The following is a 26,747-nucleotide window of genomic DNA, read 5'->3' as shown; positions in this document are numbered from 1 at the left end:
CTGTGAAGGGAGCTATACTTTTACTGCTCCCCACCTCTCCGTGACTGCTGGTCCTCACATGTAAACTCCCTGCACAGACAGGGTCAAGTGCACGCCACTGGCCTCAACGTGTCCCCAAGTGGCACACAACCCAGCATGTCACCGCTGAGACCAGATTAATTTCTGATGAATGGAAGGGTTTTGGCACCATATCGTATTATTGTACTTTTCACGTACTGTCCATAAAGTTTGTACTTTTTCCCCGCTTAATTTATAATTTATTTGTAAAATATCTTGTTTCATGTTTGTGCATTTCTTTCTGCAGTGCCTTGCGCTCTGTTCACACTTCCACAGGATACTCCACCATATTTGACAGGAATAATAGCGCAATATAGTGCTCCATGGGAGTTGGTCATGACTTTCAGTGACAGTGAACAGATTATTTCTGTTTCCCATCACAACGTATTTCCCTGTTACAGTACTGTATGCTTTTGTCGGCCCTGCCTAGTTGTGTTGTCCCACCTTCTGTCAACTTGGACGCACCTAAAACTTGGGGCCCACTCTTATTATTTTTTTCCAGGGCCATTCTTAGTTCCCAGTCTGCCCTTGTCAGCCACCCCAGGTCCAAGGCCCCTGGGGGTGGGGAGGGGGGTGGTAGGAGGCCATGGCTTCCCAAACTGCATCACATAACCCTATAGCAAAAGTGAGCAGCGGCCACAGCACTGCATTACCAACAGAGCAGAGGTAACTCACTCTTTACGGGCCTCTTCCAATTAGCTGTAGTCCTAATGTAATTGCCTACAAGAATAGGCATTTCTATCGTAGGGCTGGCCGTGTGCGTTCCGCAAAACGCAGCCGACAACATGCGGACCGCAGAACACATATGGTCGTCTGACTGTACCCTGAGGCTGAGTGCTACATTGATGTTGGATTGGTGTAGGTATGTGCACATCTTTTTCTGTGTTCACTTGTGTATAAAAGTATGCCCCTGTATATACTATGCCCCTATGTATATATGCATACCATGATGTCATATACTTTTAATATTTACCAGAAAAAACATGGGGTGGAACTATGGAAGAGGAGTGGTCAAGGGAAAATTGAGGGAGGGGGTCCAAGTTAGGTAAACAGCCCCGGGCCTATGATGCACTTAATCCATCCCCACTACTACTCCCATTTTTGCCTGTACCACCACTCCCTCCTCCTCCGCTCTGTGTCTAGTTGTACGGCTGCTTCTAATTGTTAATCAGCTTCTGCTATAAATGCTGGACTGCTCTCTCACTCCTTGCCTGAGCTTAGGTTCCTAGTCTATAAGTGAAAGTGTGCCATTCTGATTGTCTGCGCTTGCATTAAACTTCTGCCTGTTATACCAACTCTGATTCTCCACTGCCTGCTCTGATCTGAGCCTGTCTACTGTACGACTCTTTGCTGCCTGCCCTGACTATGAACTGTTTCAAGGAATTGCATGAACTCTGCCTGTCCTGATCTCTGCCTGTTTAGCAACTACAAGTACTGCCCAACCCCTTGGCTTTTTGTATTTCTGCCCCCTGTGGGTCAGCTGCCAACTGCGACTATTCCAAGAGGTAGCAGCCTGGTCGGTCCCCTGCAGTGAAGGCCAGATACTTGTATAAGCGTTAAATCGTGGAAACAAGGGGATCGCTAGGATAGCTCCTTTAGGTCTAGCCCAAACTCAAACTGGTTAGTTGGTACAGTGTGTCTTGTGCCCACACACTCACTGTCTGTTCCAGTCAGATCATCTTTGTGGAACCTCTATTGTGGGAAAGGATTATCCACATTGTAATTATCCTGCTGTTTTGTACTGAAACACAAACAGGACAACCAATTTAAAGCGCAGTGGTCATATTTGGGTCATGTGTGGCTAAGGCACATAATAACACAATATTTATTGATATTTTTTTTTATTTTTTATTTTATTTTAGGACGACCCCCTTAAGGAAACTTTATTGTCTGTGTTTATACAGCTCTTCTGTGTTGGCTGCAAAGACATTTCACATTCTATGGGCAGTATCACTGTATTACATTTATTACATCTTTCTGGTGCATCATGTACTCACTTTAATTATCTTTATTTATACTACCCCCGGAGAGCACCTTTAAGACCAAGGATAAATATATGAATATTGTCAAATTATTCATGGTCTCTGTTTGTTCACTTCAGCTTGATATATAACTGACATGAGACAATAACATCAAGAAAATCTAAGGAACTCTTCACATAAAAGTGTCTCAGAATTTCCACAATTTTTCACAACTTTGAGGACGTGAAGAGTCTTTGGTGCCCCCTTGTGTGACAAATGAAATGAAAACAGAAAAGAAATCTAAATATAGACAAAAAATGTGGCCTCGATCTTTTATACTTAGTTTTCACAGGGAAGATCCAATTTTCAATACTGACCAAAACCCATATGGTATTATTGTACTTTTCACGTACTGTCTATAAAGTTTGTACTTTTTTTTCACTTAATTTATAAATTATTTGTAAAATATCTTGTTTCATGTGTGGATTTCTATTTGCAGTGCCTTTGGCTCTGTTCACACTTCCATTGGATACTCCACCATATTTGACAGGAACAACAGCGCAACATAGTGCTCTATAGGAGTTGTTCATGGCTTTCAGTGACACGGAACTGATTATTTCAGTTTCCCGTCACAACGTACACTTAAGAAAAATATAAACGCAACACTTTTGGTTTTGCTCCCATTTTGCATGAGCTGAACTCAAAGATCTGAAACATTTTCTACATACACAAAAGACCCATTACTCTTAAATATTGTTCTGTCTAAATCTGTGTTAGTCAGCACGTCTCCTTTGCCGAGATAATCCATCCCACCTCACAGGTGTGGCATATCAAGGTGCTGATTAGACAGCATGAATATTGTACAGGTGTGCCTTAGACTGCCCACAATAAAAGGCCACTCTGAAATGTGCACAGTTTTGACTTACTTGGGGGGGGGGGGGCACCATTTGCCTCACGCAGTGCAACATATCTTATCTCCGTCGCATAGAGTTCATCAGGTTGTTGATTGTGGCCTGTGGGATGTTGGTCCACTCCTCTTCAATAGCTGTGTGAAGTTTCAGAATATTTACAGGAACTGGATCACACTGTCGTATACGGTACGCCAATCCAGAGCATCCCAAACATGCTCAATGGGTGACATGTCCGGTAAGTATGCTGGCCATGCAAGAACTGGGATGTTTTCAGCTTCCAGGAATTGTGTACAGATCCTTGCAATATGGGGCTGTGCATTATCATGCTGCAACATGAGGTGATGGTCGTGGATGAATGGCACAACAATGGGCCTCAGGATCTCGTCACGGTGTCTCTGTGCGTTCAAAATGCCATCAATAAAATGCACCTGTGTTCGTTGTCCATAACATATGCCTGCCCATACCATAACCCCACCGCCACCATGGGCCACTTGATCCACAACGTTGACGTCAGCAAACCGCTCACCCACACGATGCCACACACGCTTTCTGCCATCTGGCCTGAACAGTGAAAACCGGGACTCATCCGTGAACAGAACGCCTCTCCAACGTACCAGACGCCATCGAATGTGAGCATTTGCCGTTACGACGACGAACTGCAGTCAGGTCCAGACCCCGATGAGGATGACGAGCATGCAGATGAGCTTCCCTGAGACGGTTCTGACAGTTTATGCAAATTCTTTGGTTATGTAAACCGATTGTTGCTGCAGCTGTCCGGGTGGCTGGTCTCAGCCGATCATGGAGGTGAACATGCTGGATGTGGAGGTCCTGGGCTGGTGTGGTTACACGTGGTCTGTGGTTGTGAGGCCGGTTGGCTGTACTGCCAAATTCTCTGAAACTCCTTTGGAGACGGCTTATGGTAGATAAATGAACATTTATTGCACGGGCAACAGCTTTGGTAGACATATCTGCAGTCAGCATGCCAATTGCAAGCTCCCTCAAACGATGCAACATCTGTGGTGTGTGATCAAACTGCACATTTCAGAGTGTCCTTTTATTGTGGGAAGTCTAAGGCACACCTGTGCAATATTCATGCTGTCTAATCAGCACCTTGATATGCCACACCTGTGGCGCAGTGAGGAAGCCGGCAGCAGGAGCGCGACCTTCTTTCACTGCGCAGGCGCGGGATTTACGGGACACTGAGGAGAACTCGGACTTCAATCAACTGTACATGGACGTGCCAAAGCGTGAGAAGACGGAGCCTCTAGGTGCTGCAGCAATGCCCCACTAGCATCCTAGAGGCTCATTAGCATATTATAAAAGTCTTTATTTTGAGAGAACGGCGGCAGGCAGGGAGTTATAAATTATACTGTTATGTACTGCTGACATTAGCACATCGCTTATGTCAGTCGGCTAGATAACAATTTTTCTCATGACAGAAACCCTTTAAGGGGTATTCTGGTTATATCGAGTTATCCCCTATTCTGTTGATGGAGATAACTTGTTAGATTGGATGTTACCCGACCACTCGGACTGCTACCAACAGGGGCAGATTGGGAACTAAAAGTGGCCCTTGAAAAAAATCGTAAGAAGTGGCCCCTGAAAAAAATCGTAAGAAGTGGCCCCGTGTTGTAGGTAGGTAGGTCCAAACTGACAGAAGGGAAAAGGTATTTTCCTAGGCTGATGCCTGTACCTACTTAGTTTACCCTAGGACATTTATACTCATACATATACAAGAGTTTATTTTCTGCTTTTAAATCACCATGTTTGCACTTTGCATTAGCGCTGGTTTTAATTATCACCTAAGAAGTAGGTTTTTGCACTTAGCCCTGAAGAGCGCTAGATTTTATTTTCTTAAGTAGAAAGAAGGGTGAAGCTGCAGTAACACTTGTCCAAGCTGAGGCAGCTGCACAGATGTCAGGTATGCCATAGTTACTGAAGGTGTTATCCCACAAATTAAAAAAATAGTTTGCAGTAATGTTCACCATTCATTTAACAAAAGAAATGCAAAAGGACAGCTCTTCATTGAAATTTTCAGTATTCTTTGGTTCTTACTCACATTGCTGAAGCCGTTTATCTTCCCTTTCTGTAGGTGGGCAGCAGCTCGTCACATGTGATAATTGAGCAACTGCATGTCCAAAGAGTGCAGCATAGAAGATATATCCTCACACACGGCCCCGAAGATTTCACTATTAAATAGCACTACGGCAATTGACAAAAAGCCAGGACACTCCCAGCGGACACTTGCCAGCAGTGCGGGATGACTCCCAGCCAGCACAATGTGACATGAGATGAAAGTAGATTTTCTGTGAGACAGTACCGCTATGAGCAGCCATAGGTGTGTTTTCACAGTTTTTAAGTCACTTACCCGATGCTGCTAGTGGTTGGATAGGCCAAAATCTTCAAGGGGTTGTTCAGAATTAGAAGAACATGACTGCTTTCTTTAAAAAACAGCACCGCCCCTGCCCATGGGTTGTGCCTGTTATTACAGCTTTGTCCCATTAGAGTCAATGGAAAAAAGCTGCAATACTATACACAACTTGTGGACAGGGATGGTGCTGTTTTTGGAAGAAAGCTGTTTTTTCTAATCCTGGACAACCCCTTTATAGACTCACAAGCATATGGTCCCCTGCCCTTACTGCATGCCATAAAAGTGTGACTGTTGAGGGTCTGGCCGACAATCCTGTAAACAAGTGGAACAGATTCCTCTTTTATCAGTGCATAGGACCCTGCAAGCAGCCACCTGAGAACTGGAAATGGGGCCCCACCCCATTCCACCAATCAAATTTAGATGAAGGTCTGATTGATGTATGGAAAGCCCCTTTAATCCAGAATGACAAACATTTCACCTTTTATTATTTCTTGACTGTTCCATTTATTGGATATTTTCCCAGTACAAATAATAATACATAAGAATTCACCAAAATAAGAATAGAAATGTCCAAAAAAACTATATACAACAAGGCGAGTACCAGACAATACCTTAAAATGACTTGACGGAGATAGCAAAGTTTCTAAGGTCAGAGCAGAATATTAACCTAATTACGGGTGTTATGCAATGCATTATGAAGGACATAATACTAAACCACATGGACCACAAAACAGCTTGTTATTGCATGGGTGTATTTAAGTGTAAATGGAAGGGATACAAATGAGCTCCTAACAAGCTCTGTCTCTAATGTCACCAGATGTAAGGTATCCTATATATCCAAGTCATGTCTCAAGGCCTATTTAAAGGGTTAAACATTGACTTGTAAGATAGCTGCCTTACATCTGGTGGCATCAGAGGCAGAGCTTGGTAAGAGCTCATTTGCATTCATTTCTTCCCAGAATTCCAGAAGAGCACGTATGGTTTATAAGACTCCTCATGCCAATGAAAGTGCTCTCCCCAAGGAGAGATAGTTTCCCCCAAGTTCAAGTGTGAATGAATCCTAAAAATTGGAGAAATGAGGCTTAAGGGGAGAGACCTTCCAAGATAAAAATAATGGTCGGTATACTAAAGTAATCGTACTATAAAACAGGCTCATCATTATATGTGTCTTCCTCTTTGAGGCTTGTATGACACTCAGTGAGGCCAAGTGAACAAGCTTGACCTTTTACTCCCAAAAATCAGGGAAGGTTTTCAGCAGTGCAGTCACAGGTAAAGAATACTCCATTCACCACTTCATGAATTGCCGAACCCGCGGAGTGATATATCTTCTTACATGTGAGTGTGGCAGAGGATATGTGGGCAAGACCATCCGCGAGTTTTGCAGACGAATTGGGGAACATCTAAATGATATATCTAAGGCCAAAGATACACCTGTGGCTAATCACATCCACAATTACCACAATGGGAAAGCCCGTATCTCAGTTATGGACATCGATCGGATCTTCCCCCCAAAGGCGTGGGGGGCACTGGGACCGCGCTATCCTTCAGCGTGAGACCCGTTGGATTTACTATTTAAAAACTATGGCCCCATTGGGCTTAAATGAGCAACTGAATTTTAGTTGTTATATTTGAATCCGTTTCTTCCCCCCGTAGGCGTGGCGCATTGGCGGCGCTGCGCTCTAGGGCCAGCTTAGTCCGATCATGTGCTTTATCACGTGATTTGCAGCATCATCACTGGCATCGCAGGCTCTGGGACGCGGCGCCGATGATTGCCGGCCCACATCCTTGCGTTCCACCGGTCACGTGACTTCCTGTACCCGGTGTCACGTGACCGGAAGTAGGGCGGATCGGAAACACTGGCGCGCGACTTGTTACATTTGAAAGGCGCTGACAGGTAGGCACTCCTTGCTGACAGCCAAATTGGATCGCATATATCCTAGGGTCAGACTTTGACTCTGGCAGGCATCACCCACTGGTGTGCCTGCAATTAAGCTAACTGGGTTGTTTTGGTTATTCAAGGTGGTTTGAGTCCGATTGACCAACCCCCTGTGTTTTTCTTGAATATCCTTCATCAATCCTCCCCTTACCAATTTTTTTGTTTTGTAATGCAAGCCCCATTGCTTGACATTACATATGTACATCTCCCCTGATGAGTTTGCTGAATGAAACGTGACACGTCGGGAGTTACCTGAATAGGGTGTACTAGGGATTCCGTCCCTAATAGGGATAGGTATCCGGACGGGGACGCCCCTTGCGGGGCAAGTACCTCGTATAGACAGGTAGGGCGTATTAGCCCCTGCCCCTCTAGTAGGGTTTTCTAGGGCCCGTGGCTCCAGATTCCTGTCTATGCTGGGGTGAATACGCTGGCACCGTTCCGGTATGGCGACACATGATTAATGTCCATCGTTTGACATCAGCAACACGAAAGAGATTCCGCCATCTAACTCCATACATGGGTGAGAACGTTCCTGTTTTTATATATTTCTGTCACCATACTGTGCATGTCTAGTTTAGGCCCGCTGGGCTGTCTCATGTTTGTTTGTCTTAGAGGTTCCTCCTTTAGCGCCAATTTATTTTAGAATTTTATTTTAGAAACATTCTTATTAAATGTTGTTTTACCCCTTTGTCCCCTAGGGGATTAGTACATTTTGCTCTTTGAGACTTGCAAGATTATGGCCTATCAAGACAGTTTTGGTGGAAACTTAGATCTGAACTATTAAAGGGGTTGTCCACTCCTTTACAAGTGCGGATAGACCATCAGTAACTGATAGGCGGGGTCAAACTGCAGCACTGCTCCTACTGAAGTGAGTGAAGGAGGTAGGGAGTAAGGACCCACTCAACAGAAGAGGTTTAGAAATGATGCTGAGCAGCAATAGATTAATGCATGGCATGTGGATGAAGTCTAGAATAAAGGAGCAGCACTGCAGTTATCAGCTCTGTCCACTGCACAACGGATTGAGCGGTTGTTCCAGCGCCCGTGAAACTCCAGAACAGCTGAATGGTGGGGTACTGGGTGCTGGACCCCCACGATCAGATTTTGATGGTCTATCCTGAGGATAGGCCATCATATACAAAAGAGTGGACAACTCCTTCAAATGAGATTGAAAGAATTGATAGAGCGTTCCCTCAATATAAGGGAGACTGAACATTTACATAGGATATGACATAAACAGACTTACATTTAAAAGGTCACAATCATAAAGACTTCTCAACAAAAGTTAAGGAAATAGAAGAAGCTACAGTGAATGGCACCAGCAGGATTCAAGACGTCATCCTAGAGAGTTCTAGTGTTACTTCTCAGTTATAGCTCTTTTTCTTAAAGGGGCACATATTTTTGAACTTGTTCAGCACCAAGTTCTGCAACATATATGGAACCGGTTTCAACATTGACATCTACGAGGTGAGGTCGGACCCCATCAGCCATCTGGATGGTGTTGACAACATTGCAGTCTCCAATTGCCCCGACTGGAGGTACAGCCAAGAAAAGCAGTCTACTTATGTTCAGCTGGGCCACGACAACATACTTCTTGTCCGATGTGAACCTAGAGGACGGAAATAATGACACATTTTACAACCTTTCTTATTGCAGATTTAAAGTGGAGAACTGTGGCAGGGAGCAGAGGTGCAGTGACCAGGCACGTGCACAGAGGTGCAGTGACCAGGCACGTGCACAGAGGTGCAGTGACCAGGCACGTGCACAGAGGTGCAGTGACCAGGCACGTGCACAGAGGTGCAGTGACCAGGCACGTGCACAGAGGTGCAGTGACCAGGCACGTGCACAGAGGTGCAGTGACCAGGCACGTGCACAGAGGTGCAGTGACCAGGCACGTGCACAGAGGTGCAGTGACCAGGCACGTGCACAGAGGTGCAGTGACCAGGCACGTGCACAGAGGTGCAGTGACCAGGCACGTGCACAGAGGTGCAGTGACCAGGCACGTGCACAGAGGTGCAGTGACCAGGCACGTGCACAGAGGTGCAGTGACCAGGCACGTGTACAGAGGTGCAGTGACCAGGCACGTGTACAGAGGTGCAGTGACCAGGCACTAGGGAGGCTCGTCCCAGTTGTGGCCTGATTTTGGCTGCGTCCCAATCGGGGATCAGGAGCGACACAAGTAGCGGAGTAACTATAATCCATATGCGGGGCGCAGGCATTAGGGGGATCATTATAGGGGTTGAATAACCATTTTAAAGTCCACAAAAAACCCATTAACTGCATCATATGGAAACAAGTTCTCGTAAATTTAAAAATGCAACAAATGGGATCTATGGATATTATTTATTAGGTTATAAGGATAAGGGAGTTTAAAAATACCGGATGGTAATTAACATATTGTGGTATATCTATTCTGTATGGTTTTAATAAAAGTTAGGATGTGCGCACTCCTTAGAGAATAAATAGTAAATAGATAAATATTGGTTCCTATAAAAGATGTAAATTAATGTCCATATAAAAGGAAGATAAATATTAATTGATGTCCATATGTGAATTTATGTCCATATAAGAATTCATATAGTCCATATAATCGAGAATTCATATAATCAGGAGTTCATATGATCAAAAGAGGGTCCTTAAAAAAATTCATATAGTTCAAAAATTATAAAGAGAAGCAAAACTGGATTAAATATATAAGAAAATCACAAAAGGCAGTTCATATAAATGATTGGATGGTCTCAATATTAGTCTCTTTGAATATAAAATGATTGGTGATCCCATATAATAAAAGAGTGAATAGTTTCTGTATATGCTCCTATATGGGAGCTTGCATTTGTATTAAGCATATAGGAGCACATACAGAAACTATTCACTTGTATTTACAACTACTCCTATTCACTCTTTTATTATATGGGATCACCAATCATTTTATATTCAAAGAGACCAATATTGGGACCATCCAATCATTTATATGAACTGCCTTTTGTGATTTTCTTATATATTTAATCCAGTTTTGCTTCTCTTTATAATTTTTGAACTATATGAACTTTTTATAATTTTTGAACTATATGAATTTTTTATGAATTTTTTTAAGGACCCTCTTTTGATTATATGAACTCCTGATTATATGAATTCTCGATTATATGGACTTTCTTTTACATGGACTATATGAATTTTTATATGGACATAAATTTACATATGGACATCAATTAATATTTATCTTCCTTTTATATGGACATTAATTTACATCTTTTTACAGACATAAATTAACATATTTTATAGGAACCAATGTTTATCTATCTATTTACTATTTATTCTCTAAGGAGTGCGCACATCCTAACTTTTATTAAAACCATACAGAATAGATATACCACAATATGTTAATTACCATCCGGTATTTTTAAACTCCCTTATCCTTATAACCTAATAAATAATATCCACAGATCCCATTTGTTGCGAGCACCGTCCATTTATTCCATTTTTAATTCTACTACCCCGAAGCTTTGGGTTAGCTTCTTCGGACTGAGCACAGCCTCAATTCTGCTACTAGAAGTGAGCCACCATTACTGTATATTTTAAGTTCTCGTAAATGCCTAAATACAGAGATGCCACAGATATGCCTAATGTATCGTCTGTGCACTGACACGCTGTACACATTGCAGTTTCAAGTCTGATTTCTTTTTATTACACGAGACATAAGGATGGTTTACATTCTGAAACAATTTTAACTGCTGGCAGATGGCGCCCGCCGAGTACCAAGCTCTTCACAACACTACAGCTTGCAATATCCGAGATTTTATCTGAAAAGATCTTTAGGGGTCATTTATTAGCCAGAAATAAACCTAAATGAGGCGTATTTCTGGCGCAGATTGCAGGACAAAGGTCCTTTGCGGCACAATCTGTGACTTTTCTCTGCTCATGCCCAGTCTAAAAAAGTAGGCATGGCATAGGTGGCCCATTTCATTTATCACTTTCTATGTCTGGTTTAGGCGTAGAAAATGGTCTAAAAAGACAGCAAGGAAGTAGGGCTGCACGATATGGGAATTTTGTGCGATTGCGATTAGGGCCCCAAAAAATTGCGATAACGATATGCGATGCGATATTTTAAAGGAATTGTGCTAGAGGTCTATTTGCTTGAATTTTCCCATATGAGCCGCTGACGCGGCTGGGTATGACATAGTTATGGGGGATCTGTGGATGACGCTGTGTTGTGGAGGATCTGTGGAGGGTGCTGTTATATGGGGGATCTGTGGAGGACGCTGTTATATGGGGGATCTGTGGGGGATCTGTGGAGGACGCTGTTATGTGGGGGATCTGTGGAGGACGCTGTTATGTGGGGGATCTGTGGAGGACGCTGTTATGTGGGGGATCTGTGGAGGACGCTGTTATGTGGGGGATCTGTGGAGGACGCTGTTATGTGGGGGATCTGTGGAGGACGCTGTTATGTGGGGGATCTGTGGAGGACGCTGTTATGTGGGGGATCTGTGGAGGACGCTGTTATGTGGGGGATCTGTGGAGGACGCTGTTATGTGGGGGATCTGTGGAGGACGCTGTTATGTGGGGGATCTGTGGAGGACGCTGTTATGTGGGGGATCTGTGGAGGACGCTGTTATGTGGGGGATCTGTGGAGGACGCTGTTATGTGGGGGATCTGTGGAGGACGCTGTTATGTGGGGGATCTGTGGAGGACGCTGTTATGTGGGGGATCTGTGGAGGACGCTGTTATGTGGGGGATCTGTGGAGGACGCTGTTATGTGGGGGATCTGTGGAGGACGCTGTTATGTGGGGGATCTGTGGAGGACGCTGTTATGTGGGGGATCTGTGGAGGACGCTGTTATGTGGGGGATCTGTGGAGGACGCTGTTATGTGGGGGATCTGTGGGGGATCTGTGGAGGACGCTGTTATGTGGGGGATCTGTGGAGGACGCTGATATGTGGGGGATCTGTGGAGGACGCTGTTATGTGGGGGATCTGTGGAGGACGCTGTGTTGTGGGGGATCTGTGGAGGGCGCTGTTATATGGGGGATCTATGGAGGACGCTGTTATGTGGGGGATCTGTGGAGGGCGCTGTTATGTGGGGGATCTGTGGAGGGTGCTGTTATATGGGGGATCTGTGGAGGACGCTGTGTTGTGGGGGATCTGTGGAGGGTGCTGTTATATGGGGATCTGTGGAGGACGCTGTTATGTGGGGGATCTGTGGAGGGCGCTGTTATGTGGGGGATCTGTGGAGGGTGCTGTTATGTGGGGGATCTGTGGAGGACGCTGTGTTGTGGGGGATCTGTGGAGGACGCTGTTATATGGGGGATCTGTGGAGGGCGCTGTTATGTGGGGGATCTGTAGAGGGTGCTGTTATATGGGGATCTGTGGAGGACGCTGTTATGTGGGGGATCTGTGGAGGGTGCTGTTATATGGGGGATCTGTGGAGGTCGCTGTGTTGTGGGGGATCTGTGGAGGACGCTGTGTTGTGGGGGATCTGTGGAGGACGCTGTTATATGGGGGATCTGTGGAGGACGCTGTTATGTGGGGGATCTGTGGAGGACGCTGTTATGTGGAGGGTGCTGTTATATGGGGGATCTGTGGAGGACGCTGTGTTGTGGGGGATCTGTGGAGGACGCTGTTATATGGGGGATCTGTGGAGGGCGCTGTTATATGGGGGATGTGTGGAGGACACAAAGGCCATGAGGGGGGCCAGCTTAAGACATATAGCATCTTATGCTGGTCCCCCTCATGTGTTCTAAACTGGGCACATAACTGCCTTTTGCGTGTAAAGTGTTTTACTAGTGTGTGTGTGTGTGTGTGTGTGTGTGTGTGTGGGTGAAACAATATCTGTCCTAACAGGTCCGGCCTCTGTACTCACTATGAATGCAATGCACTGCAGCGAGGTGGCCGGCCGGCGCGTGACTGGCGTCACTTAGTAACTCCTGCTTCCTGAAGTGGGAGGAGCGTTACTAAGTGACGGCCGGCCACCTCGCTGCCGTTCGCTGCAGAGCATTGCATTCATAGTGAGTACAGAGGCCGGACCTGTTAGGAGAGAGATTGTTTCACCCACACACACACACTAGTATAACACTTTACACGCAAAAGGCAGTTATGTGCCCAGGGCCCCTTTATATATAATCGCTGCATTTTCGGGTCGGCCAAATCGCCATATCGCATTTGCCGATTATCGCGATTCGATAATTTTTTCGATTTATCGTGCAGCCCTACAAGAAAGCGGTTTTATATGTAGAAGCTGGTGCCTCCAAATAACTCCACCGCCAGCTACAGGGATCCACCGCCAGCTACAGGGGATATTAAGAACGGTGTCTAAAACGCAGGTCTTAATAAATGACCCCCTTTATCTGCAACATTTTTACAATGAACTGAGTGTATATTTTAGGAGGGGCATCCATACCTGACTGAATAAGGGCCATCTTCTGAGAAACAGCTGTCCCAGGTTCCAATCCACTCTGCGGTCATAGCATCAAACACCTGTATCCTTTTATTCCCACGATCTGCCACCCAGATCTATATATATATATAGACAAATACAAATAGGTGACAGTGGAAGTAGGTGAGAAAGGTGACAACTCTATGGATGCATCCTCACGGTACATGAAAATGAGAACTAGAGGAGATCAGTCTTTTTGCCGTCATAAAAAACTTCTGTGCAAGCGGATAAGCAAAGGTTACACTTGACCAATTACTCAACCATATACTTAAATAAAATCCATTTTGTTTCCAATATAGCCCTTGAACAATCAAACTGATGGGACAGGGGTGAATGTAGAGATTTTACTCGGGTGGGGTAGATTGGGAGGCACTTCTAAAGTTCAGGATTAGGGTCCATTCACACGCCAGCAAATGGGTCCGCTGACAGGTGCAGACCCATTTATTCTCTATGGGGCCGGAACTATGTGCTCTCCGCATCTGCATTTCCGGAGTGCAGCCCCGCCAAAAAAAAAAAAAAACATGTCCTATTCTTTCCTTGTACAATGACCTCTGCATAGGTCACAGAGCATGTCCACAAAAAGTCCATAGGTTCCCCTCCTGACCATTGTGTTGGGCCGCCTCAAGCTTGGATACAAGATGAGATACAGCAGGCATGCTTAACCTGGGGCCCTTCAGCTGTTGCAAAACTACAACTCCCATCATTCCCGGACAGTTTACAGCTATCAGCCTACAGCAGGGCATGGTGGGAGTTGCAGTTTTAGAACATCTGGAGGGCAGCAGGTTGAGCATGCCTCATATACAGCATGGAGGTACACAGGTTCTGTATGGTATCCTGCAGCATATTTGCCCACAGATGTTACAGCCGGGTCTGTAGGTCCTGCACACTCTTAGGCCTCTTTCACACTACAGTATGTCCATTTCAGTGTTTTGCGGTCCGTTTTTCACGGATCCGTTGTTCCGTTTTTTTGCTTCCGTTGTGGTTCCGTTTCCGTTCCGTTGTTCCGTTCCGTTTTTCCGTATGGCATATACAGTATACAGTAATTACATAGAAAAAATTGGGCTGGGCATAACATTTTCAATAGATGGTTCAGAAAAAACGGAACGGAAACGGAAGACATACGGATGCATTTCCGTATGTGTTCCGTTTTTTTTGCGGACCCATTGACTTGAATGGAGCCACGGACCGTGATTTGCGGCCAAATATAGGACATGTTCTATCTTTCAACGGAACGGAAAAACTGAAATACGGAAACGGAATGCATACGGAACACATTCCGTTTTTTTTGCGGAACCATTGAAATGAATGGTTCCGTATACGGACCGTATACGGACCGCAAAAAACGGACCGCAAAACGGAAAAAAAACGGTAGTGTGAAAGAGGCCTTAGATTGCTGTAGCTGGCGTCCCAGCTGGTCCCATAAATGGTCAATTTGCAATAAATCTGGTGAATGGGCAGGCCAAGGAAAGGTGGGGCACTCCACAGCAAAGGCAGGATTGAGATGCTCACCACAAGGCCTCCATACTGAAACCCAACCATCGTCAGATCCTAAGCACAATATGGATTTGTTGCTAAAGACGATACGGTATCAATCCACAGTTTCTAGTTCATGACACCACTGCAAACAAAGGCAATGGTGGTTGTCCAGTCAATGGCAGGACATGAAATGGGTGCCATGACATCATATGTCCTTTTACTAAACACCTGCAAATAGTCCGGGCAGTGACAGGGGTGTGCAAGTCTGGGAACTGGGCAAAATGTATGTTGTAGAGCAGTGTTCCTCAACTCCGGTCCTCAGGACCCACCTGCCGGTCATGTTTTCAGGATTTCCTCAGAATTGTGCAGGTGATATAATTAGTGTCAGTGCATCAGGACTTACCCCAGGAATTCATTCTGTGGGATCTTCTCAAATCATGACCGAGAGGTGGGCCCGGAGGACTGGAGTTGTGAAACACTGTTGTAGAGGCATGGCTAGTGAGCAACAATCCCTCACCAAGTGGTACACTACTCAAAAGTAACCTCTGAGAGCCTCTTTAAAGGGCACAGGGGAAAAACTTTTACACTCTTGTGGCAAGACCCAGTGTCTAATCCGACCACACCTGTGATCATATACCTATCTGCCTGAGACATAACACAATCCTTTAATTTCTATCTGGGTGTGTTATTTTGCCAGTGAGTGTAATTGGAAAAGTTATTAAAAGTTATACTGAAAAAGATAGATATTAGCAAAATGTAGAAAGAACCAAGTAGTAACTATAGTTTACACCTATATTAATCCATTTACTATGTGAAGCATAAGATGAATATCATATATACTTACACGACCAACATCATCCATGGCCACGCTGTGAGGTATGTACAATTGGGAAGGTTTCGTTCCATTACCTCCCAGAGTCCACTGCAAGCTGAAGTCTAAAACAAAATCAAAGCGTTATAAGACATAAAAAAGAAATGTATGGAGCAGATCCCTTAGAATTCCACTTAAAGGGACTCTGTCACCATATACACCAGCAATAATCCATATGATCTGCGGGTTCTTTATCCATCTGACTTAAAATAATTGTAGATACAAGATCAGAGGAGCAGCTTAAAGGGGTCATCTCATTGGTCCAAATCCTTTCTATATGCCCTATTATATGATATGGAGATCATATGGGGGTCTCCACTCTCACTTCCCACCATTAGCCTAAGTGGAGAGCACTGCAATGAAGACAAGCCCTGATCATGTCCTGCCTATGTATTTGAAAGGGCACCACACAACCCTACAATTTCTCTCTAGAAACGCACACCTACTTCTAACAGCTGCCTGGACCTTTTAGATTTGAGGAGGGGGTTCTCCAGATGGTGCAACCTCTCAGTCCCATCAAAAGGAGAATCTAAAGACGTACCATCCGTCAGCTTGAGAAGTCTGTTGTTCATCCCTCCATCTCCATCCACGATATAGATTTCATCTTCCTCCTTAATGAAAATGTCTGCAGGCTGATCGAACTGGAGGGGACTCAGACGAGAGCCGGCTATACCTGGTGTCCCCAGGGTTTTAAGGAGCACTCCAGATGGAGAGTACTGTTTTACCGTGTGTCCATAAGGTCCTGCAGAAGGTAAGGACAAGAAAGCTATTACGTGATAAAACCCCCACAACGTAATGCAGTCAGTACTGCGCTCTGTGCACACAGTATCAGGACCTGCTTACAGGACTTACATCAAGTAGAAGAAATGAGGAAACAAAAGGATCTGACTGCTATCATTTACATTGTCCGATTTTTGGTTTTCCTGGACAAAAGCAGCATCAGAGGGGAAGTTTACATCCTGGGAGCCAGGCGGAGAAGCGGAGGCCGGGAAGAGAAGAAGCCGGGAGCCAGCACTGGGAGGCAGGTAAGTATGCTTCTCTTTGCAGGTTTGCCAAAGTGGGGGAGCCAGCCAAACCCAGCAATGGTGCACAACCCCTTTAAAGCTGCACTGAAATGTAATGTCGGGACTGCTGTGCATACACAGTCCGGACTGTATATTTCAGCGCAGCTTTGAGAGCTAACAATAGGGAAGGGGGTCAGTTATTTAAAAAAAAAAAAAAAAAAAAAAAAAAAAAAAAAGGATCTGGACTCCTTATTTTCATCTACTCATCTATTACTGCAGATAATAGTCCAGGATCATGGTAACAGATTATTTTAGCACGGACCATTAGATTTGTGAGGATCAATGATTAGAACCTCCCCACTGTCCTATTTGATTCTCTTTCAGTTTCGTATAGGGTGGGTTTTCCTATCTTAGATGTTATGGCATATTTTCCATAAATGACTGATACATGGGGGTCCCACCACTGAGACCAGAACAGGAGAAGTGGTCGCCCATGCACATCTCTCTCCATTCACCTGATGGGACCTACATCTACCAGACTTTTATTACATATCCTGTGGATCTGCCATGAATGTCTAAAGGGCCTTTCTCTTGGGCTGATGATCGCTGATCACTGTCCCCTGTAAACATGTCCAGTGATCAAGGGCAGGTAATCAATATCTGATCGATCAGGGTCTGACAGCGGCACTGTGGTGAAAGCAGCAGCCTCTTCACAGCACAGGTGCATTCTCAAACAGCTAATCGGCGGGGTCCTGGGTGTCAGACCACCCCTAATCAGATACTGATGACCTATCCTGAGGATAGCCGATCAGTTAAATCATCTCAGGAAAGCCCTTTAAAGGGCTGCCTCATCCCAGACATAAGTGCACTTACCTTGCCCCACGTCCGTTATCCAGATGGACTTTACGTTTTTCTCATCAGTCACTGCAAATATACCATGAGGCATCTCAAGTGTGTGTGTTTTCCAGGCGGCCTTGAAGTATCCGTCCTCTGTAAAGACCAGCACTTTGGACACATTGTCCCCTCTCTAGGGCAACACAAATGCGATATTAGAATAGCAATAGTCTAGTTATTTATATATATATTTATTTTTTACAAGAACATGTCCCTTTGCTGCTATTTAAAGGGGTTCTGCAGTTTTTTTAAACTGATGATCTAGCCTCTGGATAGATCATGAGCTTCTGATTGGCGGGGGTCCGACACCCGGGACCCCCCCGCAGATCAGCTGTTTGAGAAGGCAGCAGCGCCGCGGCCTTCTTGCTGTTTACTGCAGGCAGAGTGACGTCATGACTAGTATCAACTGGCCTGGGCGCGACTAAGCTCTGTTCACTTGAATGGAGAGTAGCCCGCCCAGGCCAGTTGATACTAGTCGTGACGTCACTGGGCCTGCGGTAAACAGCGAGAAGGCCACGGCGCAGCTGCCTTCTCAAACAGCTGATCGGCGGGGGTCCCGGGTGTCGGACCCCCGCCGATCAGATGCTGATGATCTATCCAGAGGATAGATCATCAGTTTAAACAAACTGCAGAACCCCTTTAACAAGAAACCAACGAGGCTCTGTTCACACTGGAGTCATGTTCCGTCCTTACAAGGTGGATGCGTTTTTGTAAAGGATGTAAACCGTTTCTTCTGACTTCTACCGAGTCTATGCAAAGAGAAAAAAAAAAGGAGATGGAGTATTCTGCACGGATGTACAGAAAAATCGCCAAGGGATGACCACAAAATGGTGTGAAAGGAGGACAGAGAAAACTGCTAAAGATTAGTGGAGAAAGATAGTCAGCTCCCCAAACCCCCCTAAAAAAGGGGGAGAAAGAATTCAGTACCCACTGGTGGACTGAGGCGAAAATAAAATTAAAATTGTTGGTGAGCCGGGTTTCTCAGGTGTCCTGATAATACCCAGGGGGCGCCACATAAACTCCAGTGTTACCAATAAAATTATAGTGGATTACACTATTAGTATCTTGGCGAAAGGCTGCGCTTACTTTACCGGGAAGGAGGGCATAGGATAAAGCTCAAGACACCTACACCTCAACCTCCCCCGCCGAGATCGCTTCACAAGATGTAATGATAGCTTCCTGGTCCCCAAAAGGATGACACCGGGGCTCCAATATATGAGGAAGTCTTTTATTAGTTCAGCTCGACGCGTTTTGGGAATAAATCCCTTTTTCAAGAGCATATACATATAACAGAAAAGGACGAACTTATATAGGGGAATACAAACACATGATATGGGGTCATCCTCCTTAGGGGAGGGGAGCAGAGGCCAAAGAATGAGGTCATTTCCTGTCCATTGTTGTATCCATTAGGCATAATAATAAAATGAATACATTCAATGATCTTATGTTCACTCTTTATCCAAAATGTCTAGTGGATTTGTAAATGAAGAATATTTATGTAGCTATACCTAAAAACTAAAGGAAAATAGGACCGGAGGACATCATCGCGCCGCCTGAGCCATACAGCGTGGGACACAGGCCAGAAGAGGCCTGCATCGCATCGCTGACATGGAGGTAAGTATGTGTGTTTTTTCCATTATATACAATACTTTTACTGGCACCTGGGGGCTGTTATTACTGGCAAAGGGGGGCTCTTATTACTGGCAAAGGGGGGCTCTTATTACTGGCAAAGGGGGGCTCTTATTACTGGCAAAGGGGGGCTCTTATTACTGGCAAAGGGGGGCTCTTAATACTGGGGGCTGTTATTACTGGGGGCTCTTATTACTGGCTCAGATGGGCTGATATTACTGGCACAGAGGGGCTGTTATTACTGGGGGCTGTTATTACTGGCACAGAGGGGCTGTTATTACTGGGGGCTCTTATTACTGGCACAGAGGGGCTCTTAATACTGGGGGCTGTTATTACTGGGGGCTCTTATTACTGGCTCAGAGGGGCTGATATTACTGGCACAGAGGGGCTGTTATTACTGGGGGCTGTTATTACTGGCACAGAGGGGCTGTTATTACTGGGGGCTGTTATTACTGGCACAGGGGGGCTGTTATTACTGGCACAGAGGGGCTGTTATTACTGGGGGCTGTTATTACTGGCACAGGGGGGCTGTTATTACTGGCACAGAGGGGCTCTTATTACTGGGGGCTGTTATTACTGGCACAGAGGGGCTGTTATTACTGGGGGCTGTTATTACTGGCACAGGGGGGCTGTTATTACTGGCACAGAGGGGCTCTTATTACTGGGGGCTGTTATTACTGGCACAGGGGGGCTGTTATTACTGGCACAGAGGGGCTCTTATTACTGGGGGCTGTTATTACTGGCACAGGGGGGCTGTTATTACTGGGGGCTGCTATTACTGGCACAGGGGGGCTATTATTACTGGGGGCTATTATTACTGGCATAGGGGGGGGGGCTATTATTACTGGCACATGATTGGGGGCACTATAGGGGCATCTACTGAGGCCACAAAGAAGGGGTATTTTATATGGGCTCTCTGTACAGTACAATTTTATACTGGGACACATTATGGTGGGTACTATGGGGAAGGGGGGAGAGGAGTACTATGGGGTCATCTACGGGGGGCACTTAGAAGGGGTATTTTATACTTGCAAATTATGGGGGACACTGAGGGCATCTACTGGAGCATTTTATACTGGTACATTATGGGGGGCACTAGGAGGAAGGAGGGTGTGGAGCACTATGGGGTCATTTACAAGGGGCACTATATAGGGGTATTTTATACTGGCACATTATGGGGGCACTATGGGGACATTAGCTCAACTGGGGGCATTACAAGGGGGTATTTTTTGCACTGTCACATTATAAGGAGAATTATTTCTACTGGGGGGGGGGGGGGGGGGGGCATTATGGTGGGCTTTATTACTCCCCTATGGTATGAGCCCCCTAGTAGCAGAACCAGCCTCTCCCTGCTCTGCTATCCCTCTGCCCTTTCTCCAAATACTTATTATGAAATCTTTCTCATTAGGATAAAACACAACATCAGCTCCGCCGAGCCCCCGGCCAAAGTGTGAAGGTGGCGTCCGAGATCCCCAAGGGCCAAGCCAAGTAAATGTGAGTGTTCATGTGAAATATGTTTGTTATACACATATAGCCTACACTGTGTAGTCTGTTCTATAAGCACCATTGTTCTATAAGCACCGTTTTGTGGCGGCGGACAGAAAATAATCTGAAAGTGCCCCTCCCGAGACCAGGCTCTGGATCCGCCACTGATTGGACATGCTTAAAACGGACATGCCTGACCCTTCTTCTGCTGTCAGGACACACCCATGTACATTAGATGGTCGGCCAGTCTCACTGAAATCGGCAGGTTTGGCCTACGGTGGAGGCCAATGACGGGATTCTGCATCAGTAGTCATGTTCCTGATGCAGCGCCTGCACAGAGTTGAGGAGGGGGCCCGCGTTTGAGCAGGAATTATTCTTATTAAACTAATGGACATCAGTGGCAGTAGTTTAATAATGCTTATTACTGGCTGCACATGTGTCCTGTTCTCAGCTGAAGTGATAGAAAATGGTCAAACCTTTTAATAGAAGATATGAAATACCTGAGCGACATAAACCAGTGAGTTCAGGTGATCCACAGCGACGTCATAGGGCACTCCTGTAATTCCCCCAGGGCTTCTTGGCCAGCCGGCGTCCAGTTTGTAGAGCTGTCGTGACGTTGGTCTTAGGAAATTAAAGACTGATTTCGCCCGGGCCTATGGAAGTAAAATACCGCCACATTCACACATGACTATGTGCACCCCGATAAACCAGCAATGCCTGACACAATACAAGCTCAGTGACCGTAATGACAATTAGAATGAAGAAATGTGTCCCAATTTAGTTCAGGTTATTCGTTCCACGGATGAGATCGGTCTCAGGATCAGACCTCACCAATCTGATATTGATGGGCTATCCTGAGTATATCAAGGGTGAGGTGTAACTAGGGGAAATATTATAGGGGTTGTGCAGAGCTAGTACACTGATGACCTATCCTCAGGATAAGGGCTCGTTCACACAAACATTTTTTTTTTCCGTTTACGTTCCGTTTTTTGCGTTCTGTGTACGGTCCATACACGGAACCATTCAAAACGGAAGGTACTCCGTATGCCTTCTGTATACGTATTTCAATTAAAAAAATAGAACATGTCCTATTATTGTCCGCATAACGGACAAGGATAGTACTGTTCTATCAGGGGCCAGCTGTTCTGTGAAAAACGGAATGGACACGGACGTCATCCGTAATTTTTCGCGGACCGCAAAATACTGAAAAAGCCATACAGTCATGTGCAAGAGGCCTAAGTTATTAATATCAGATTGGTGGGGGTCCGACTAGAATTGGGCGATATACCGGTATTCACGATATACCGCGGTATTAAGAAACAGCAATATCGCAGTTTCTTAATTACCGGTGTATTTTTGTGACATCATAGGGGCAATCGCACTTGAGTGCTGACTGCCTCTAAAATGTTGGGCGCACGCCACTGTGCCCCCCAGACAATGAAAATAGCAGTGAGGAGGAGAGGCTGTGGCCGCTGCACCACCAGTGAATATAATACTGGGGGGATGGTCGCACTGCGCCACTAATGAATATAATACTGGGGGGGGGATGGTCGCACTGCACCACCAATGAATATAATACTGGGGGGGGGTGGTCGCACTGCGCCACCAATGAATATAATTAACCTGTTAATACAAATGGAGATGGCGGCTGCCGGCCGTATCACACAGCCAGCACCCGGCCTCAATGACAGAACATGGCGATCCCTCGAAACCCGTCAATTAACCCCTCTCAGGTGCGGCACCTGAGGGGTTAATTGACACGGTTCAGCGGGACCCCTGTCATTGAGGCCAGGTGCCAACTGTGTGATACAGCCGGCACTCGCCGCCTCCATTTTTATTAAAGGGTTAATTATATTTATTGGTGGTGAAGTGCGCCCCTTCCCCCCCCCCCCCCCCAAGTATTTTAATCATTGGCGGCGCATCGGCCTCGTCCCCCCTTAACCCAGTATTATCTTCATTGGTGACAGTGGCAACTTCCAATCGGAGCCCCAGCAGTGAAACCACGGGGCTCTGAAGCCATGGCTGCCATGGTAAGCTCCCTGCTGCTGTGTGCACTATGCACAGGGCAGCAGGGAGAGTGTTAGAGCTCTAGCAGGGTTAATAGGACCTATCAGGGTGAAAAGGACAAGGGTTCTAGCCTCTAAGTGGGCTAATAGTTACTAAATAAAAAGTAAAATATTAAAGGGAACCTGTCACCTCCCAAATGCATGTACACCCGCCGGCAGTACCCCAGAGAATTTTTTTTTTTTTTTTTCGTGGTATCAAATATTGCAATACTTTTTTATGGGATTAAGATCTAATCAAAATTTTGATGTTGTGACAACCCTAGTCACGGGGGCATAACGTCATCTCAGGTCCATTACGTCACAAAGGCATCTAGCGGCTGTAAACCCCTGGAGCCAGGAGACCGACGCTGGATAACAGTCGCTGTGCTCCGGGGACTGCTGCGCGGAGAGGCCAGGGCTGAGATAACAGTCGCTGTGCTCCGGGGACTGCTGCGTGGAGAGGCCGGGGCTGAGATAACAGTCGCTGTGCTCCGGGGACTGCTGCGCGGAGAGGCCGGGGCTGAGATAACAGTCGCTGTGCTCCGGGGACTGCTGCGTGGAGAGGCCGGGGCTGAGATAACAGTCGCTGTGCTCCGGGGACTGCTGCGCGGAGAGGCCGGGGCTGAGATAACAGTCGCTGTGCTCTGGGATTGCGGTAATATGGCTGCAGTGTGTAGGGACTAAGACCCAGTCTTTAGTAAATGACCCCCAATGTTTTATTTGGCTGAAAGGCATGTTTAGGATGCCAGTGTGCCCTTCCTGACAATGTGCACCTACGATGGGCGCACTCTGAACAACCCACTTATTACTGTTTTCCGCTAGCATGTCCCATTTTCTATGGGAGCGCCGAAGATGTTATGTCCAGCACTCCCACAGAGAATGAATGGAGGAGCAGGGAGGTCGCCTCATCAGATTGGGGACGGGACGGGACTAAGAGATATTACTGTATGGGGGCAACAAGGAAACACAAGTACATGTTTTGAGTGTTTTTTATTCTAAATGGGCATTTATCACGATATATATCGTTATTACGATAAATTTCTTAATATCGTTATTGTGGGAATACCCTAGGCATGACTCTCGGCACCCTCGCTGATCAGCTGTTTGAGGAGGCTGTGGTGCTCGTGCGAGCACTGTGGCTTCTTCACTGTTTAAGCGCACCTCGGCGGTGTGTTCCTGACACTCACCTTATATCTTCCATCCCGCCACAGCAGCACACACAGGGCCAGGCTGACCAGGGCGGCAGACAGGCAGATGTTGGATTTGAACTTCATGGTGCAGCTGTTCTGTGACTACGCTGGCATAGCACTGATGCTTCCTCACCACAGTGCCCAAGTAATCACATCAACTACTGCACCCATCAGTGATCCCGGCATGAACTGAATCGCCACCTGCAAACCAAAAGCCAATGGATAAGTAGAGAAAACACTTCTCCATCAATCCTGTCGGCCACATCAAGGTTTGCTGCACAACAGGCGAATTCACACGTGGCAGATCTGGTGCAGCTGATGTCAGAGGCTTCCTGGTCCCTGTAGTTCTACAGCTGATGTCAGTGGCTTCCCGATCCCTGTAGTTCTACAGCTGATGTCAGAGGCTTCCCGGTACCTGTAGTTCTACAGCTGATGTCAGAGGCTTCCAGGTACCTGTAGTTCTACAGCTGATGTCAGAGGCTTCCAGGTACCTGTAGTTCTACAGCTGATGTCAGTGGCTTCCCGGTCCCTGTAGTTCTACAGCTGATGTCAGTGGCTTCCCGGTCCCTGTAGTTCTACAGCTGATGTCAGAGGCTTCCCGGTCCCTGTAGTTCTACAGCTGATGTCAGTGGCTTCCCGGTCCCTGTAGTTCTACAGCTGATGTCAGAGGCTTCCCGGTCCCTGTAGTTCTACAGCTGATGTCAGAGGCTTCCCGGTCCCTGTAGTTCTACAGCTGATGTCAGAGGCTTCCCGGTCCCTGTAGTTCTACAGCTGATGTCAGAGGCTTCCCGGTCCCTGTAGTTCTACAGCTGATGTCAGAGGCTTCCCGGTCCCTGTAGTTCTACAGCTGATGTCAGAGGCTTCCCGGTCCCTGTAGTTCTACAGCTGATGTCAGAGGCTTCCCGAACCCTGTAGTTCTACAGCTGATGTCAGAGGCTTCCCGGTCCCTGTAGTTCTACAGCTGATGTCAGAGGCTTCCCGGTCTCTGTAGTTCTACAGCTGATATCAGAGGCTTCCCGGTCCCTGTAGTTCTACAGCTGATGTCAGAGGCTTCCCGGTCCCTGTAGTTCTACAGCTGATGTCAGTGGCTTCCCGGTCCCTGTAGTTCTACAGCTGATGTCAGAGGCTTCCCGGTCCCTGTAGTTCTACAGCTGATGTCAGAGGCTTCCCGGTCCCTGTAGTTCTACAGCTGATGTCAGAGGCTTCCCGGTCCCTGTAGTTCTACAGCTGATGTCAGAGGCTTCCAGGTACCTGTAGTTCTACAGCTGATGTCAGAGGCTTCCCGGTACCTGTAGTTCTACAGCTGATGTCAGAGGCTTCCCGGTCCCTGTAGTTCTACAGCTGATGTCAGAGGCTTCCCGGTCCCTGTAGTTCTACAGCTGATGTCAGAGGCTTCCCGGTCCCTGTAGTTCTACAGCTGATGTCAGAGGCTTCCAGGTACCTGTAGTTCTACAGCTGATGTCAGAGGCTTCCCGGTCCCTGTAGTTCTACAGCTGATGTCAGAGGCTTCCAGGTACCTGTAGTTCTACAGCTGATGTCAGAGGCTTCCCGGTACCTGTAGTTCTACAGCTGATGTCAGAGGCTTCCCGGTCCCTGTAGTTCTACAGCTGATGTCAGAGGCTTCCCGGTCCCTGTAGTTCTACAGCTGATGTCAGAGGCTTCACGGTTAGAGATGAGCGAACTTCTGTTTTAAGTTCGGCGTCTAAAGTTCGGGGGCGGGTTAGCGGAGAATCCCGATCTGGAACCGGATATGGATTCCGACTTCCGTTGTGGTCCGTGGTAGCGGAATCAATAATCGGCCATTATTGATTCCGCTACCACGGACCACAACGGAAGTCGGAATCCATATCCGGTTCCAGATCGGGATTCTCCGCTAACCCGCCCCCGAACTTTAGACGCCGAACTTAAAACAGAAGTTCGCTCATCTCTATTCACGGTCCCTGTAGTTCTACAGCTGATGTCAGAGGCTTCCCGGTACCTGTAGTTCTACAGCTGATGTCAGAGGCTTCCCGGTCCCTGTAGTTCTACAGCTGATGTCAGAGGCTTCCCGGTCCCTGTAGTTCTACAGCTGATGTCAGAGGCTTCCCGGTCCCTGTAGTTCTACAGCTGATGTCAGAGGCTTCCCGGTCCCTGTAGTTCTACAGCTGATGTCAGAGGCTTCCCGGTCCCTGTAGTTCTACAGCTGATGTCAGAGGCTTCCTGGTCCCTGTAGTTCTACAGCTGATGTCAGAGGCTTCCTGGTACCTGTAGTTTCACAGCTAATAGCAGCAGTAATAGACATTATAATGTACATTACCTTGGTATACACAAGTGACCAGGACCGCAGGGGTTAACTAGCGCCTGGTGTCAGGTGACTGCAGCTCCCCGCTACGTCATCACTCAGCGCCGGCTGGATGTGTATGGGGGTCCCTGAGGGGTTCTGCTACATGCGATATCAGTGCGGCTTCTTTTGGCCCCGGCAGCGTGGACCGGTTCTGTAATCACCTTCACTA

General features: G+C 46.6%; 1 protein-coding gene across 2 annotated transcripts; it reads right to left on the bottom strand.

Moving 5' to 3' along the window:
- Window positions 1-5,784: 5,784 nt before the first annotated feature.
- On the bottom strand, window positions 5,785-26,675 carry NHLRC3 (NHL repeat containing 3). 2 transcript variants are annotated; one of them, XM_044286290.1, is made up of 8 exons: window positions 26,552-26,675; window positions 24,253-24,456; window positions 21,521-21,673; window positions 17,886-18,039; window positions 16,550-16,750; window positions 15,982-16,073; window positions 13,626-13,738; window positions 5,785-8,842 (listed from the first exon to the last, which is right to left on the bottom strand). In XM_044286290.1, the coding sequence occupies exons 2-8, from the start codon at window positions 24,337-24,339 to the stop codon at window positions 8,617-8,619; spliced, it is 1,026 nt and encodes a 341-aa protein (XP_044142225.1). In that variant the 5' UTR covers window positions 24,340-24,456; window positions 26,552-26,675; the 3' UTR covers window positions 5,785-8,616. The 2 variants fall into 2 exon arrangements, with proteins under 2 accessions (XP_044142225.1, XP_044142226.1); XM_044286291.1 differs by lacking the exon at window positions 26,552-26,675 and adding an exon at window positions 24,595-24,688.
- Between the last annotated feature and the right edge of the window lie 72 nt (window positions 26,676-26,747).

This window comes from Bufo gargarizans, chromosome 3 (genome assembly GCF_014858855.1).
Source record: "Bufo gargarizans isolate SCDJY-AF-19 chromosome 3, ASM1485885v1, whole genome shotgun sequence".
Classification (NCBI taxonomy): domain Eukaryota; kingdom Metazoa; phylum Chordata; class Amphibia; order Anura; family Bufonidae; genus Bufo; species Bufo gargarizans.
The sequence above is the reverse complement of the archived record's forward strand: the minus strand, read 5'-3'. Positions and strand labels throughout refer to the sequence as shown.